Raw genomic sequence first — 17,556 nt, forward strand, 5'->3', positions numbered from 1 at the left:
TAAAGAGGATACCCGCTGGCTTTAAACCAGAGAGTTAAAATAGCTTAGTACTTGGTAACAATCAGTCTTTCAAATTCTGGAAGCATTTACCTTCTTTTGTAATCTGATAACTGACGTCCACTTCTTTTCCAAAAGTCCGGCATACTTTTTATCTAATTCTTCATTCTGAAAAAGTGAACATTAGACAATTATGAAGTTACTAAAACCACTTTTGAGCTGGGTATCCAATTTCTTTCATAACTGTTTGCCAATTCCAGAAACATCTTTAGGCTCGTAGGGTTACTTAAAATACAGTGATATGAGAACCCTATATGAAGGGGAAAAGCACAGGAAGAAAACCAGAAAAAGTCTAAGATCAAATCATTTCTTGATTCTTCAACTCTTATAGAAGTCTAGATAATATGGCATCCAGACATCCTGTAGTAAGAGGGAGTGTCAATTTTTTTATTTTATTTTTTTAAAAAGGAACCTTCCGCTTTCAGCCAGGGTGACAGTGGCACAGCTGGAAGTAGTGGTGGCCCCAGCTCTTTTTCAGTGATTACTCTCCTCTCTGCTCTCTTTCTTCATCTCTTCCTTCTTTCCTCTTTCTGCTCCAACCCTTCTCTGGTCATCTTACTAAGATCAGTTACAGACTCGATAGTGAATACAGATTGAATTAATTAGAAAAACATTAAAATTGCTGTATTAGATTATAAATTTCTCTGTGGCAGGGACAATGTCTTACTTTTACTGTACTCTCTCCCAACCACCAAGCTCTGTACATGGTAAGTAGTAAATCAAAAATACTGAATGAATGGGAAATTTTTCCCTGACTAAGCCCTCTTTTCCTTTTCTTCAACTCTCTATGTCACCCAGACCTGCTCCCTTGATTCATCCCCCCTCCCAGCCCCACAACACTTATGTACACATCAGTAATTTATTTACTTACATTAATGTCTGTCTCCTCCTCTAGACTATATGCTCGTGTGGGCAGGGAATGTGTTTGTTATACTGCATGCTCCCAAGCGTTTAGTTCAGTGCTATTTACACAGTAAGTGTTCAATAAACAAGATACACTGACTGACTGCTCAAAAAATTAAGTTTCATAGTAAAAAGCCAAGGCAAGGATGGGGAGAAAAAGCAGAAGGGGCATGGAATTGGTAGTCGTGAGAGGTGGGTTCTAATTCCAGCTCCCCACTTGCCTGCTCTATGACCTCAGGCTCAACACTTGCCTTTGTTGTGCCTCAGATTTCTTATCTGCAAAATGGGGAGAGAAAACCTATTCTTCCCCACATCCCTGAGACTGTGACCCCCATGTGAGACATTGACTGTTTCCAATTTGACTATCCTGTGGACCCCAGTGCTTAGTACCACACCAGGCACATAGAAAGTACTTAACAAATGCCACAATTATTGTATGAGAAAAGAGATTTACCTCTAGTTCACATTTGCCCGTTTTTACATTGGACACAAGGAGACAAACTTTTATTAGAAAAGCGATTCTGGGGAGTTTCCAACCGGAACCTTGTGAAGATTTGAGCAGCGGGACACATAAGGACGGCGGGGCAAAAAGAAGGCTGGATCTCTGGGGGTGAGCAGGCTTCCACCACTTCTGAATCACCCCGATGCTCTCCTACCCTCCCCAGTCACTGATACGGTAAGAGGGGAGACCAGAGCTGATGGGCTCTGGATAACTGTTGGGAGCTGGCAACCGGCAGCCAGGGAAGATGAACTGTGGAGGGACAAAGGTATGGGAAACAGGAGAATCTCCAAGTGGGACCTGGGGGGCAAAGGTTTGAAAATGACCTCTAAAACAATGAAATATTTACATTCATCTGATCATCTCACTCAGCAGTCCCGTTCCCTTTTTCTGGTTTTCCCTTTGCAGGGCTGGAAAAAATTTCATGTTCCACTAATGTTTCATTTCAAAATCTGCATATATACACATTCTTTTGCTTCAGGCATACTCATCAACTGCACTTTGGATAGCAAAGTATTACCCAAACTGTAAGTGTTATCCAGTCTGTTATATTGTACTCTCCCAAGTGCTTAGAATAGTGGTCTGCACATAGTAAGCACGCAATAAAAACAATCAACTGACTGACTGACATTTTATCAGGAAACTTGAACTTACCATATCTAATTCAGCTTCCTTTTTAAAAACAGAATATGCTTCTTCATAGCCATTCGAACGAAGATAATCTGCTATAGCTCGATTTCTAAAACAAAATGAAAAAAGTGTTTTAAATGAGACAGATCATTTTTAACCATGCACACTGCACTTTGCTAAAACATTAGCTCCAAAAGTCTAAAAGTAAGTTCAAGACACTCTCTAATACCTTGCCTGGAAAAGATCAATGACATCTTTCGCAGAAAGAAAACAGGGGCACTTAACATGCATTTCTACTTTGCTATTATTCCACCCCATTTCAGAAACCAAAAGAGTAAATCGAATGTCATAACATAAATGCTGCTAAAAGAGTACGTTAAAATATCACTGGGGTCAAAGCAAGTTAGTTTTCTTCCACAAGCATATTTTGCCCCATGCCCTCACACTGGGCCAGGCACCACTCTACTGGGAATTTCCAGATTGAAGATAAAAATGAATAAGCCCAAATCAGGAGCTGTTTCACTAGACTGATGGATAATTAACTAATAAGTGGCATTAATAAGTGTTTTGATACATGGTCACACCAGTTCAAAATGCTATTGCAACCTGCCCCCTCCACTGAAGAGAAGTCCACTGCAAACCAGAGATCAATGGAGCAGGGTTCCTCGTATAATCCCAGCAGCTCACGTGGGGGCTCAGGCCAGGAATAGAGGGGTCACACATGTGAGGGACCACTGATTCTCTTTAGAACAATGGGTTGGGAAAAAGTTGATTAGAGCACAAAATTAAACATTAAATATAAAAATTGATAAAAATGATTTGCAATGACACTGTGGGGAAAAAAGGCAAGGTGTTGGGCAGGGTACAGGAAACCCGTTAGAATGTTCCTTTTTGGGCTCTTTCACCGGCATTGAATCATCATGTCGGTATTTCTCACAGGACTCTCTCAGTTCAAGATAACGCTGAAATACTTTGGCCTATACACCTCCCTCCCCTTCTCAATCTCAAAACTATTTTGACCGACTTGAACAGAATTATTAAAGCCCATTTCATTATAGCAGATAGAGAATAACCAGTCCCTATTCTGTTAGCACAAAGTGCCTTTCTGGTGAATACGACCCCAAGCACTTAGTTTAGTCCTCTGCACTAAATACAGGAATACATAGGCTTACATATAAAGAATCTCACAAAATACTTTTTTGATGCTTTTTTATATTATTTGGGCATGTAATTATATTTGGATCAGATTTATGGATTCAGATTCATATATTCATATTGTTTTGGCCGACATGTTGGATCTTGGAAATGCATTAATGTCCTTGCATTATTTTCTATTCTGTCTCTTTTTTTCTTTGAATATATTAAGGGCGCTAGCTGGGGCATAGCAGTAAATAATTCCAAAGTCAATTAATGTAAAATATTAAATAATGACAGAGTGATTATTATGTGCCTAAAGGCAACAAAATAAAGCAACATGATCCCTTTATTATTCTGAAGACCCACAAATGCTTTGTTCTGATAGCAACTCCCAACTTTGCAAAATTTAACTTTGCAAGATTCACAGTTCTGGGCAAATTTTAAATTAAAGAATCCTAGAGCTACAAAGGATGTTACCATCCTCTAGTCCAATTATCTGCCTTCAAGCAAGTGATATACTAAAACTTAGAGGACACATAGATGGTTCTTTCCTTCGAGCTCTCCAAAGACTGAAACCCTATGACCCTTCTTGTATTCTCTCCCTGAGTTTTATCCCTGAGTGAAAAAGTTCATCCACGATTCCAGGTTTAGGTCATTTATTTGGCTTGGTGCTCAGTGGACTAAAACACTGGTCAGCAACCCCCCAACACACACACACACACACACACACAAATATAACTTGAAGTGCTATTAAATCACCCATTGGCTTGTTATTCCTTTAAGCTAAATCACCCTAATTCCTTTAACTTTTCCGCACAGGGCCAGTTTTCCAGCTACTTAAATTATTTTTCCTCCCTAGCTTCATTTCCAAAACAATCATTACTGTCATCCAAACATAATGAGGCACTCTCACTTGAACAAAGTCTGGAATACGAATATAATCGACCTAACCTACACAACATAGGCACAATCATAATGTTACATCTGCTTGCTTTTCAGAAGATGAAGAATAATTAAATGGAGATTCTGTTCTTTATATAAATAAATGGGGAAAAAAACCCTGAAGATTATTACATTTCTTTCTAAGATCACTGTTGCTCATTCAGTTAGCACTTCATTTCTTTCCCAAACAAATAATTGGCCCCTTAAAGCTTAGTTATTTTGCAGATTGAAGAAGCTGCTCTAGTTGTTTCATTTAATTCAAAACTACTTCCATCTTAGGTTCTCTCAGACCTAAAAAAACAAAATAATACAGCTGTTGAGGGGCAATGATAATGGGGATAAAAGAAGAATATAATACATGAAGGAGAGTGAGACATGCAGGGTTAATGCAAATAAACTGGCAGGTGGGTAGCTGGATAATAATCAGAAGCGCAACACCAACAAGCTTCTGGGGAAATGGTTACACCGCTTCAACTACTCTTGTTGGTCAAAATTCCAGAAATTCAAATTTGGGAGGATTGTTAAAAACCACACACACAAAGCCCACTCAAAGACTTGCAAGTTTAGGCCTAAAAACAGGCCTTAAGTTGTGAGAAAGATCAGGAGGCATTAACAGACCAGAGGTGTAACTGGGTATTTTTCTGAGTCAGTTTTACCATCATCATCCTCTTTCGTCCACTTTTCGCCTAGCTTTTTCCTCCTACAAGCCTATATCCTCCTGCAATTTCTGTTCTGCTAAGCCATTTCTGGGTCAGCTCAATAACTCAGCATTCTGCCCTAACTCTGGCTACAAAGAAACCTGAAAGAGCCGTGTGATGAAGGGCTTATTTGATGGCCACCCTCATGTGTAGAGGGTGGCACTTCTGACATTCCTACCTTTTTTCCAGAAGTCTGTTATGGACTTCTCATACCTGTATTGTTGCTCATCCTCCTCTACTTCTGGGAGGCAGTGAACAGATAACACTTTTCCCAATGTCGCCCAGATTTATAATGCTTAAAAACTAGTTCATACCACTTACAGAGCTACTTTTAAATCTATAAATCTTAAATTCCCTGAACTGTATCACCTCAAAGTGAACACTCTGCTTTCCAGTTCTCTTCTAAACTTTCAATAAAGATAAGTCTGCAAATACACTGAAAAGAACAGTTATTAGCCTCTCCAACTAGTGCAAAAAAATTCCCCTTTTAATCTACATAACATAAAACCTATCAACAAAATATTTCCATCAATGGTGAAATGTTCAGAGTTAAATCTGCCTTCATATATAAATACAGGAAAAAGCCAATGCCCCAAATAGGTTATAGATGGTGATTAACAACCTCAGAAAAGGTAATTGGGGGTCAAAAATAATTTAGCATATTACTTTCTCTCAGATGTCACTATGCAAAATTTTGGCTTGGTTTTTAAATCAAAGAGTCAAATGCTCAAGCTTTCTCAAATACGCATAGCCTGTAGCAGTAAAAAAAAAAATCCAAATGAAAATTTATAAACAAGTAAAATTTGGGAAAAAAAAACCTTCGTAAACTTATTTCCAAAAATAATAATAATAATGGTATTTGTTAAGCACTTACTGTGTGTCAAGCACCGTTTAAGTGCTAGGGTAGATACAATCTAATCAAGTTGGAAATAGACCTTGACCCACATGGGGCTCACAGTCTTAATCCCCATTTTACAGATGATGCAACTGAGGCACAAAAGTGAAATGACTTGCCCAAGATCACACATCAGGCAAGTGATAAGGATTAGAATCCAGGTCCTTCTGACTCCCAGGCCTGTGCTCCATCCACTAAGTCAAGACCAATTTCGCACTAAAAACTTTGGAATTAAAATTTGAAATTTTTTTTAAACCTGCCTTTAAGCATCTAAATGCTACAAGACAGTCTTCTTAGATTGTCTCAGCTGTAACTTAGAACAGTGCTCTGCTCACAGTAAGCACTTAAATACCAACATTATTATTATTGTTATTATTATTAATTCCCAGAGCTGAACTCATTCTACTAAGAGCAGCCCTTTGAAGTTCATGACAGAAGTCTGTCGGAAGTCCAATTCACAGTCCAGTTCAGATTGCTAAACTTACCACCAAACACACATTGCTCAGAGTTAAACAATTACTGAATGAAGAAGTTCAGTGCTTTTTTGTCTGGAGTGGAAGGAATGTAAGAATATAAGAACAATGGAAGCACCTGAGCTCAGTCACAACCTTGTTTGTGGCATGAGTTTAAAACTGCCATTACCAACTCAAGAAATTTACTAATCAATTGTTTCTAGGAATACTGTGAGGTTTAATGCCAGTAAAGCAACCACCTGTGATGGTTCAATAAAAACTCTCAAGTTTACAAAATTGCCTTTGATTAACTTCTCCCCCAAATTTCAACTGAATAGTGGTGGGGTGGGGGGTTGTCAAGTATTCTAAGAATCTTCCCTTTGGGATTCAAGTGTATGGTATTCTTCAATCTTCCAAGTGTTTAAATGTGCTCAAACATTTAAAATCCAAGGATTCAAAGGAAAGCCAGAGTCTAGCCTCCTGACTATATGCATAATTTGAGAAAACTCCAATTGTCTTTACGTTAAACCTAAAAAACTGGGTCCTGAAATTTAGAGTTCTTATGAGAAATGATTTAAGGGTAACCCACTGCAAGTCTGTGAGAAAAACACTGCTAAAAATGTTCCCTAAGCTTCTCATACCCAAGAATCTTCCAGATGCAGTAGTATTATCAGGATTAGGGAAATGATTACTTGATTAGAGAATGACCTCCGGTACATTTGATATTAGGATCCTTAGAGTAAGTCAACAAGCCTTTAGGGAAGCAGTGTGGCCTAATGGAAAGCACTGGGAGTCAGAGGATCTGGGTTTTAATCCCAGCTCTTCCACTTGTCTGCTGTGTGACACCTTGGGAAATCACTTCACTTCCCTGGGCCTCAGTTCCTTCATCTGTAAAACAGGGATTCAGACTGTTGAGCCCATGTGGAACATGGACTGTTTCCAACCTAATTTGCCTGTATCTACCACAGTGCTTAGTAAAGTGCTTAAAAATGTCATAAAAACAACAAAAGAAACCATGCTCTTTCTCTTCCCTAGACAAAGATTTGGGTTTTGGACATGATACTGGGGGGATCTCATCAATTTTTCACTTCCACCCACACCATTCACTTCTATGTGCTTTACTGTGCACAATGGCTTACGTCACAGATGATTTCCATCTCTACCATCACCACCACCATAACAAAGAGCAACTCAAGCTTCACTTTGAGTGTACGTTACACACTGCTGGAAATTTACTAGGCTCTATCTCCTCTATTGCCACTTCTTTGAGTACAGGAATACACACCAAACTGACAGACAGGGCATTTCAGTCACGAGACAGATTATTTTAGAACTCCCTCCCTCTCTACATGCACCAGACTACCACTCTCTCTACTTCAAAGCACTGTTAGGGATATGCCTCCTCCAAGAGGCCTTTGCTGATTAAGCCCTCTTTTCCCTGGCCTGCTCTTCCTTCTACATCGTTTATGCACTTGGATCTGCAACATTTGCTATTCGTCCCACTCCCAAAGCACTTGTGTACATATCTTTAAATTATACATTACCAATTATTTATTCATATTACTGTCTAACCCCCTCTAAACTATAAGCTTTTGGGCAGGGAATATGTCTGTTAATTCTGTTGTACTGTACTCTCACAAGCTCTTAGTACAGTATTTAATAAATATCAATTCACTGCTTAGTTGTGTTTTGCATATCTGTTAAACCTTGATGAATTTTAGCAATAGCAATTTCTCACAAATGTTAAGTGACAACTCAGAGGGGATAAGAGAAGGTACCGTTTGTCAATATTGTTCAGGCATGACCTGCACTAAAATGGTCTTAACTCACTTTGACTTCTTGGCAGCAGAGCCATACAAACTCTTTCAGGACCATGAAATCAAGCTATTGGCCAGAAATAGATACATCCTGTAGGACCAGAAACAGGAAACCCAAAATGACTTGACAAGATTTGCTGGAAATACCCACAATGGCATGGAGGGCAATTACCCTGAGAGTAGGCTCAGTTAGCTATTTTTCCGCTCTAGCATGTAACAATATTTTGGTCTGTATTCTACATGGTCCTTTAAGTTTCTTATATCTACATTTTCTAAAAAATACATTTCAAAGTTAACATTAAAATAGAAAAATCCCTTGTCCCATTTTGGTGGTGGTGGTGAAGGTCAGTGATAGTTTCCAAGTAGTGCACCTAAGTAGCAATTGCCTTGACTACTGCTTACTTCCCAAGATGAAATTTCACATGCATTCCACTGGTGGTCCAGTGACAGACGCACTTCATATTTCAAGTGAAAAGCAAACCAGGAATGACTTTTTTTTTTATCTTACCTATATTTCACCCAAGCCCCACTACACAAATGATTTCACCCCCAAAACATGCCCTGGCCATGCAACATTTGCTCACCCTAGTTCCTCTTGGCTCTCCTTATCCCAAGCAGTTAAGTTTCTTCCTCTTCTCAAACTTAACAGGCAAAGACTTTCCCACTTTCCCAATTCCCCAAGCTGTATATATTAACTGGGGAATCCCTAGTTCCCAAAAGCTGTCTCCTCTCTTTGAAGAATTACTCAAAGCTATTAGACAACACTCCTCTCGGTATCATCCCTGGATATACACTACCAGATTGCACCGATTGCAGAGGGAAGGGAGAGTGGGGTGCTCTGGTAGTGTAGCCATGTGTCCATGGAGTCCTATGGGTCAGAGATGACTTGACAGCATAAGACAAGACAGACAACACAGCTACTGACACCTGTTCTACCCAGCCTATTTGGGCTTTCCTCATATTCCTCTTTCTGGTTTAATCATCTGTGCAGTGGTGCAAATGTGAGTTCTTTACTATAAGATCCCAACTCTTGATGTTCTTTTATGGAGAACTGAACACTTTACTCTGCACACCTGGCATCATCAGGAGAAACAAATTATCAAGTCAAAAGTGAAGAAAAAAAGTCCCCAAAGGACATAAATCCCTCTCAATTATCTTCCTTCTCTAAACTAAATGCTATCAATAATGATAATGGAGAGAAAATACTCTGGCCACTTCATGAGGTTCTCATTTTACCCAGATTTTTTCATGAACTGTTCTTAGGGTTGAAGCTTTAAACTTCACATGCCAACTCATCAAAAACGAAGTGGTAATTTCACTGTGTTCAGGGTGCTTTATGGAGAAATTACTAAAATGTTATTTATCCAATGAAAATTGTTTTCACACTTTTAAAATATGAATTTCTACTCCATGGGATTAACCAAATGCTCTGCAGCACTTTTCTGCATAAATATTCAACTAAAAAGTCACGATTAGGGTGACTTTTACTAATTTACAAAACTACAATTCCATTTTATTTTAAAAGTCATTCATAAATATATTCAAATAAGCCATACCAACGGATAGTAGAAACTCAACCTTTCACCTAAACCCACATTTTTAGGACCACAAAACCAACATTTACCCAATACAATTGTCTCTGTTTGGGGATTTCATTTTCAGTGTCTTTTCACATAGCTAAATATTTAATACTTTTTTCCCCCAAATAGAAAGATGATTTAAAAGAACAATATTCTAAGAAAACTTTGAGATCTTACAGTTCATCTCGTTGTCTCTGTGACAGCACCATGGTGGCGGTGATGTCAAGTTTAAGAGATAAGACGGTGGCTGCCTCAACAGGGTTCGATCCGGGAGCTGCAATTAATCTGCCACCAAGTGGCTTCAACTAATGAAAAAATGGTTTTTCACAGACGAAATCCAACTGGTAGCCCGGAGACATTCAACAAGGAAGGTTCATTCCACCTACAATGAGAGAAAAGAAAAACTCATTATTTACTTTTTACTGTACGAGTTAAATTAAACCCTACCCCCTTCTAGCCACTTTGCTTAAGGAGATAGCTTATTATGAAGCTAATTAACACGGGCCAGCCTCTGTTGATTTTCTGTATCTCCTGAAAATCAATTGTGCCAGAGTACTTGGGTTTAAATGGATCCTCCTCTCTCTTCTCTTTCTTTTGCCATTAAGATATTTTTAAAATTAGCTTATTTGGAGATGAGTTTTCTGGGCTAAGGCAGCACCCAATTCAATACCACCCATACCTCTTCACAACCTATGGATTCTGATTTTAAACCATTTGAATTTCTGATTTATATCTTTCATGTGGCTTAGTTTTATTCTCACATCTGCAAAATCTACAGGTAAAAGTAGGGACTATCCCCTGAACAAAGGCTATATGTATGACAGAACATATAACTTGTCAAATATAGACATTCTTTCTCTACATTACATGACAAAGAGAGTTTCGATTAAATCTTAAAAACAGCAAGCACCAGCAGCAACTGAAGTCAGGTCTCACCCTCCAAATAATGCCAAAGAACAAAACTATCCTATTTTCTCAAGCTCCTCCCCAAAGAGATAAAGTTATCCAGAGTAGAATGACAGATAAAGCTTACGACAAATATTTAGTCAGGCGGTTTAAATGTCTCCCCAATCCCATAACCTTAACTTCCTCAAACAATATTTCATTAGCAAATTGCTGGAATTCCTTTAGTCACCTATTTAGGAGGAGGTCTGATGGATGACATGTGATTGTGTATTCTTCCAAGAGTATCTACACATTTGGGCACTAAGACCAATTGGGGCAATCCCCCTGTCCAATATCTATTTCTCACCAAAGTGTGACAGCATTACAGCCGCACAAAATATAGTATTTCTTAAAGGCATTTTCTTCAAATTAAAAAAAAAATTGGATGAGACAAGCACTACTCAGGCCTAGTTTCAAGAACAGGATTATTTCCCAAGACACAAAGAGGAGCATGGAACAAAGGGAATAATGAAAATTCCCCAAATCCCAACAAGCACACATAAAAAAATTTTATGCAATGAGTTACTACAGGATTCAAAAATAAATACCTAAGAGAGAGAAATAAGGGAAAAGAGGCTTCCTGAAAGCAACAAATCCTTAATTCAGTATGTCTAACTCCCAGTTAGACATATGGAAAATTTTAGTCTTTTAAAAGTATTGCATAGATGTTTAAAAGATCCTTTCCCATCTCACAGGGATGTACCTCTACACTGCAAACTTCTTGTGGGCAGGGATCTGGTCTGCCTATTCTGTTATACTGTACTCTCCCAAGCAATTTGTTTTGTGCTCTATAGATAGTAAGTGCTCAGTAAATACCACTGAGTGAATGAATTGGTAAATAACCCACAGAACTGCTCCCAAAACAGTAAATTCCATCCTACCTTACCTGGCCAATACTGAATGTCCATCCCAATTTTTTTTTACAAAAACAAATTCAAACAAAACTGGATAATTTTAATTTCTGTCAATGGAGAAGGAATCTGATTCTGTTTAAAACATTATATGACCCAAAAGCATTGGGGTTTTTTCTTTCCTCCTGCTGTAAAAAATTCCCAATTGATGATCAAAGATCACTCACCTCTCAATAAATTGCCTGGACAGAATCTGCACTTGGACCCAATGCAGCAAAAGGAAAAACCGTTCAAGGGTTTGAAATTCGAAACACTCTAAACACGGGAAAATATTTTTTAGCTTTTGAAATATATTTTGGCAGTGTTTCAGGATGCCAGGCTTGCAATCTCTTTGAAAGCTATTTTCATTACCTAAACATATTTCAAAGCTTCAAGTGATGTGTTCATTTGCATGTCGGTATCCAGAATGTTCCATTCCAGTGTTGCTATGAAATAGTTGCCTAAACACTGGAAATAAACAGAGGTTCCAGAATGCTTTTGGGTATGCAGCACTCTTACAATTCCATATTACATTATCACAACAACTTATCCACTCACTGAGAATAAACTACTAAAGCTGGGACACAATTTGGACAAGGAATGTGTTATGTCTAGTGTCTAATATCTTTAATGCCACTGGGGCATAGGGCAGTGTGAGAATCCAAATATTCCAAATTTCAGATATTACTGAAGCACAGAGTGAAAAAGGAGAAAAATATTTCTAACTCCCACAGAGCCCTGTAGTTCTATGGTTGGAAAATGCTGTTTTGTAACATCATTAATTCATCATATCAGGAAAAAAGAAATTGGATTCTCTAGATCTGATTTTTATTTTTATAGCACAGAAGAGTATTTAAGTATAGAGCTTATGTACACAGAAACAACTCTGCCTGTATTTCTGTTTCTCTCATCCCACCCATCTTCATTCATTCAATCACATTTATTGAGCGCTTTCTGTGTGCAGAGCACTGTACTAAGTGCTTGGGAGGGTATAATACAACAGACAATCTCATTACCTGCCCACAGTGAGCTTATAGTCTACATCTCACCCCAGCCTTTATCTAATGATTCCCTTATTCTTGTCCTTGTTTCTGAAGTCAGCCAAAGATGTTGCTACTGGGTCGGCCTGAAAGCTGGGAGGCCAAGGGAAATATATGAGCCCCACCTCTCATGGCTCCAGTCAAGGGAGGTGGGGGGCAAGGAGGGGGGGGGGCAGCCGGGAAAGGGTCCCAACTCTACTCTGAGGATCTGGAGCAACCATTAAGTGTTCAAAGGAACCATATCAGGGGAAAGTTCAATGCAAATGATTTTTTTTTCCAGGTTTCACTGTTCCCCAATCTCTTGAATTTACATTACCACCTGAAGATTTGGGCACCTGGATAAATGGCTTTCAAGCACACTTTCAAAATTCCTTCTCCTTGTTGACCTCCCTGCCTCCTCTTTCCAGTCCATGCTCTACTCCTTTTCTCAAAACCACTCAAGTCCACATTCCCCCCTCCTCAAAAACTCCCAATGGTTGCCCATCCACCCCTGCACATACAGAACTTTCTCACCATTGGCTTTAAAGCACTTAACAGGTTTGTCTACCTTACCTCATTGATCTACTACCAATCCAACCTGCATTATTTTGCTCCTGTCACACCAACTTTCTCACTCCTTTTCTCATGGCTGACCCCTTGCCCACATCCTCCTTCTGCCTTCTGTGACTCCTACCTCCCCACTTATCTCACAGGCTCCCCCCGGCCCAAATCTTCACAGCTCCACTAAAATCACATCTCTTCCTAGATGTCTTCCCCAACTAAGCCCTTTCTCACTTCCCTGTCTTGGCTTTCCCTTCTGCACTGCACTTGGGTCTGTTCCCCATTAGTCCTTGGATAAATGTCATTGTCCTGTCCCTGTTCCCCCCACCACACACACACACTCACACACACACACACACACACACACACACAGAGTTTATCAATTTCAGAATTTTAATCCCAACTCTAATTACAAAGACAGCAGTGATTTGCTTCATAGAAAATACCAATTCTTTTCCAAATTTTTCATAAAGCAAGGAGACCCAACTCATATATCACATTTTAAAATTGCATTGAGAATTACTCAGACTTTTAAAAGAGGAAACAGGTATTTTCTTAAATTAATTAGCAGAAAAGAATGTGCCCCATCAGCAAATCCATCATAACCTAAATACATACTTCCCAGTAAAAGAATACTAGAAATTCACCTTGGAATGTTTCCAACCAATCCTAGAAAACCATCTCCAACACCAACTTACCCAAAGATCTTTGCAAAGAATGCACCTCATTTAAGGAGGAATGAGTAAAAAAACAAAGTGCACTATGCTAGTGAATAACAAAGATTATCATTACTGCCTATTGAAATATGAGAGCTTAAACTGGAGTCACTTTTCTACAGCTATGCTATCAAAAATGTCATAACAGATTAAGTTTTAAAAAAGAATCAGTTTCATGCTTTACTAGCACCTTAGAGAGGAAGGCTACAAGCTTTCAGAGAAGAAAACTAGGAGGGCACGATTTACCTTAGATATCACAAAATCCTGCTGGCTAATCATCAGTTGTTTGTAACACAATTAAAGGGAGGAAGATATAAGGAGATTAGAGTAGATGACAAAAAAATTTCTGAACTGAATTAAGGAAGAATAGACAAGAACTAGACAGTTAAAAATTGACCATGGAAGAAGTTATTGTCACCTCTTCATCACTATTTACAGGTGAGCATTAACAGTCCCAAGAGTATACTGCACAGACTGCAAAAACAAGGTGAATCTGTTTTCTGCTTACTGGTGCAGGCAGTGATGGACTGATGTCTTTTAAGAGCTTCATGGAGTCCTAAATCACAGTAGGAAGGCCAACAGCCTCTGTCTTGGAGTAAGAATGCTGAAGTTAGGTGGATTTAGAAAACAGACACCTTTACAAACCCTACTGGCCCTTTGATGTCCTAGTTTCAGGCACCAAAGTTATTGAAAAATAATAATGATAATGGCATTTGTTAAGTGTTTAATTGTGCCAGGCAGTGTACTAAGCACTGGATTTATGTAACAATCAGGTCAGAGAGTCCTTGTCCTTCATGGGGCTCACAATCTAAATAGGAGGGAGAACAGGTATTGAATCCCCATTTTATAGAGGAACTGCCCGAGGTCCCAGAGCAGAAATTAGAATCCAGGTCCTCTACTTCCCAGGCCTATATTTTTTCCACTGGCCCTCGCTGCTTCTAAAAGTGAAGTTTGACTTTTTCCAGTGCTCTATCATTTCTGAGAATTATCCAGCAATTGGAAAGTTACCAATCTTCTGACACCATGAGCCTGTCTGGCTTAGTGTGCCTAGTTATCACTGCATGTGCCCTGGCTGTGCAGTCAGAATGGGTGAGTTCCATGCCAGTTTTTCCTAACAAGAGGCTTCACAAGACACAATCCTTGCAGTTCAGGAGAATAAGGTGCATAAAGAATTACAGATTATCCTTGGTTCTCTGTCCTATTCTAATAAGGGGCAAGCCATAAGAATATTTATAAATAATGGGAACCGGTTATTCTCTTTGCTTAGATTGTGCTTTACGGCTCAGGTCTTAGTTATCGATCAATCGGATATACTGAGTGCTGACTGTACTGGAGAGAGTACAATATAACAATATAACATCTGTATTTATTTACATTAGTGTCTCTCCCTCTCTCCCTCTCTAGACTCTGAGCTTGTCGTGGGCAGGGACTATGTCTGTTTATTATTGTATTGTACTCTCCCAAGAGCTTAGTATAGTGCTCTGCACGCAGTAAACATTCAATAAATATGACTGAATGAATTTAAGCAGAGGTGGTTGACTCGTTCCCTGTCCACGAATGAACTGAATCCACAGTCAGAGGGCTCCTGGTGGGTTGCTGAGAACCCCTGAACCCAGTGTTAGCCCCCTCCTCAAAGGCAAGAAACCTTTCTCCTTTCCTTCGCTCCTCTCAGCTTAATATCAGGGAACAGTGAATGTCTGCTCGGCGATGAGCAAACCCCACTCACCCCAGATCACAGGTCTTCCCTCTAGCGCATTCCTCTCTGGCTTCACACACACGTTTTTCACGGTGCTCCTGGCCAACCTTTTTAGAACAAGGATAAGGCCACTCGAGTGCTCCTGGCCAACCTTTTTAGAACAAGGATAAGGCTACTCGATCCCATTCTAAAAATAGTTCAGAAGCTACAAGAGACAATTGAGAGGAGGCTGGAAACTGGGGATCCCCATAACAAAGAGTTGTGAAGAAGATCCCTTATCTGCAGCCAATGGAGGGAAAATACCCGGAGCCAAGTGTACGTCCAGAAGAAGGGCACACATTATATATCCTCCCCACAGAGGTGGGAGTCCCACCTTTCTTCTCCCAGGCTTGGTTTGGCCCAGGGAAGCCCACAGACTGGACCAACCCAAAAGAAGATACCTTAGGTATCAGTGTCTTCCCGAAGTGGATTCTGGAAACTCTCAGAAGTTCATAGCAGTTAACTTAAAAAATGCCAAAAAGGAGCAAGCGAGACTCTAGGAAACGATGTAAATGGCACCAGATTTCTTCTTTCTGGGAAGAGAGATGAAACATTCTCACACTGGGAGAGGGGAATAAACCAAGAAAGATGAAGAATCTGAAAGTGGAGGTAAAGAAACACATGTTAAGGGCATTAAAAGAAGAGAAATCAAGTCTCTTGGTTCCTGGTCCCAAAACTCCTGTCGTCAGATTAAACATGAAATCAAGTAAATAGTGCTTCCTTTAATCCATAGGAAATCATACAAGACAGATGGGCCATCTTTTCACTCAATATGCTCCTGTTATGATGAAACATGGGATCCCTTATTTAACTTGAGTGCCCATGCCCTATTCAAGTCGGCTGACATGATCGAGTTAGTAAGGACAGCAAAGCCTTATCGAAGGGAACAAACTAAAAAGGTTACAGCTGCATAAATAACACGAGATTGCCAGATTTACCTTCTTAAGAAAAGAGATAATAACTTTGTAGGGCTGTTGAGGAGAATGATTGAAGTTTGTTTCATAACACTCCCCCATTTGTTAGGAAATTTCCTTACATGTTAGAAAATAATTTCTTCCATTCTATGCTAAACCTAATAAGTTCCCACAACCAGAGGTAGCTTTTAATGGTCCAGAATCTCTCATCCCAAACACTCCAGGAATTGAAGCCTTAATGCCACATCCACTGGCAGAAACATGACTTTATGCTATTTAGAAAATTTAAAATATTTGATATCTCTAAACCGCTGAGCCATGAAAATGTATGATTACTTTAGTGTGCACGCTTAAATATTCTGTACACCGTAGGTGCTCAATAAATACTGATTGACTGAAATACTAGGGCCATTACATTAACCACTAGGCTTCTTGAAAGGAAACCTGATCTTCAAAGGATTCAAAATAAAGCAACATCTTAACAAAAATACTCTTGGACACTGAAGTTAGGTGAGAACATAGAATGGATGTATTCTCAGGAACTGGGAGTATCTCTGATAATCTACCAAATTCTAATTTTCCCAATATTTTTGGAATAAAAACTCCTTGGATTTGCAGTCAAAATTAAGACAGTCCCATCCATTTTCCTAGAATGATCATTTTCTACGTATTACCCAAAAAGAACCTGGAAATTAAGGCACTTCACACACCTAGGACCCAGCCTCCAATTTCGCTTAAATATCCAGACTTCATGAGCCATGGCTTTTTCAGACCTATCCAAGGCTAGGAGAAGCCCTACCTTCTTGTCCTCTTCACCACAAATTTTTCATGGAGTGGAAATTCTGACAAACCTCCTGGACAAAGGATGCTAGGCCCCGCCCAAAGATTTAATCTGAACAGCGGGTTGGCCTCTGGATGATTCATGACAGCCCCTTTTATCTCCCAAGGCGCCACCTCCCTTCATTCTAGCCGTGGATGCAAGGAGCAGCCCCAGAACCACTGGTGAGTTAACAATATTCAGTCAGGAATGAAGGACCACAGTTTAAAACCCACCTTCCTCCGCTCTACACTACTGGCCAGCCCTTAACCACTTCCCAAATGAGATAAGTGCCCCTCAGGCCAAAATAATCACCCACCCCAGATTTAGAGGAATCTGCAAGAGATGG

At 39.5% G+C, this 17,556-nt stretch overlaps 1 protein-coding gene across 2 annotated transcripts in view; it reads right to left on the reverse strand.

Annotated features, from left to right (window-relative positions):
• Nucleotides 1–17,556, reverse strand: part of PAFAH1B1 (platelet activating factor acetylhydrolase 1b regulatory subunit 1) — a 52,893-nt gene that overhangs the window by 14,338 nt on the left and 20,999 nt on the right. The window contains exons 1-4 of one of the 2 annotated variants that reach the window (XM_001508375.6): nucleotides 11,634–11,771; nucleotides 9,788–9,992; nucleotides 2,114–2,198; nucleotides 91–165 (exon numbers count right to left, since the gene is read on the reverse strand). In XM_001508375.6, coding sequence (XP_001508425.1) covers nucleotides 91–165; nucleotides 2,114–2,198; nucleotides 9,788–9,819 — 192 coding nt within the window. In that variant the 5' untranslated portion in view covers nucleotides 9,820–9,992; nucleotides 11,634–11,771. Of the gene's footprint in view, nucleotides 1–90; nucleotides 166–2,113; nucleotides 2,199–9,787; nucleotides 9,993–11,633; nucleotides 11,772–17,556 lie in introns of those variants that run through there. The other variant, XM_029081595.2, reaches the window with a different exon arrangement.

Source organism: Ornithorhynchus anatinus, chromosome 17 (genome assembly GCF_004115215.2).
Source record: "Ornithorhynchus anatinus isolate Pmale09 chromosome 17, mOrnAna1.pri.v4, whole genome shotgun sequence".
Lineage (NCBI taxonomy): Eukaryota > Metazoa > Chordata > Mammalia > Monotremata > Ornithorhynchidae > Ornithorhynchus > Ornithorhynchus anatinus.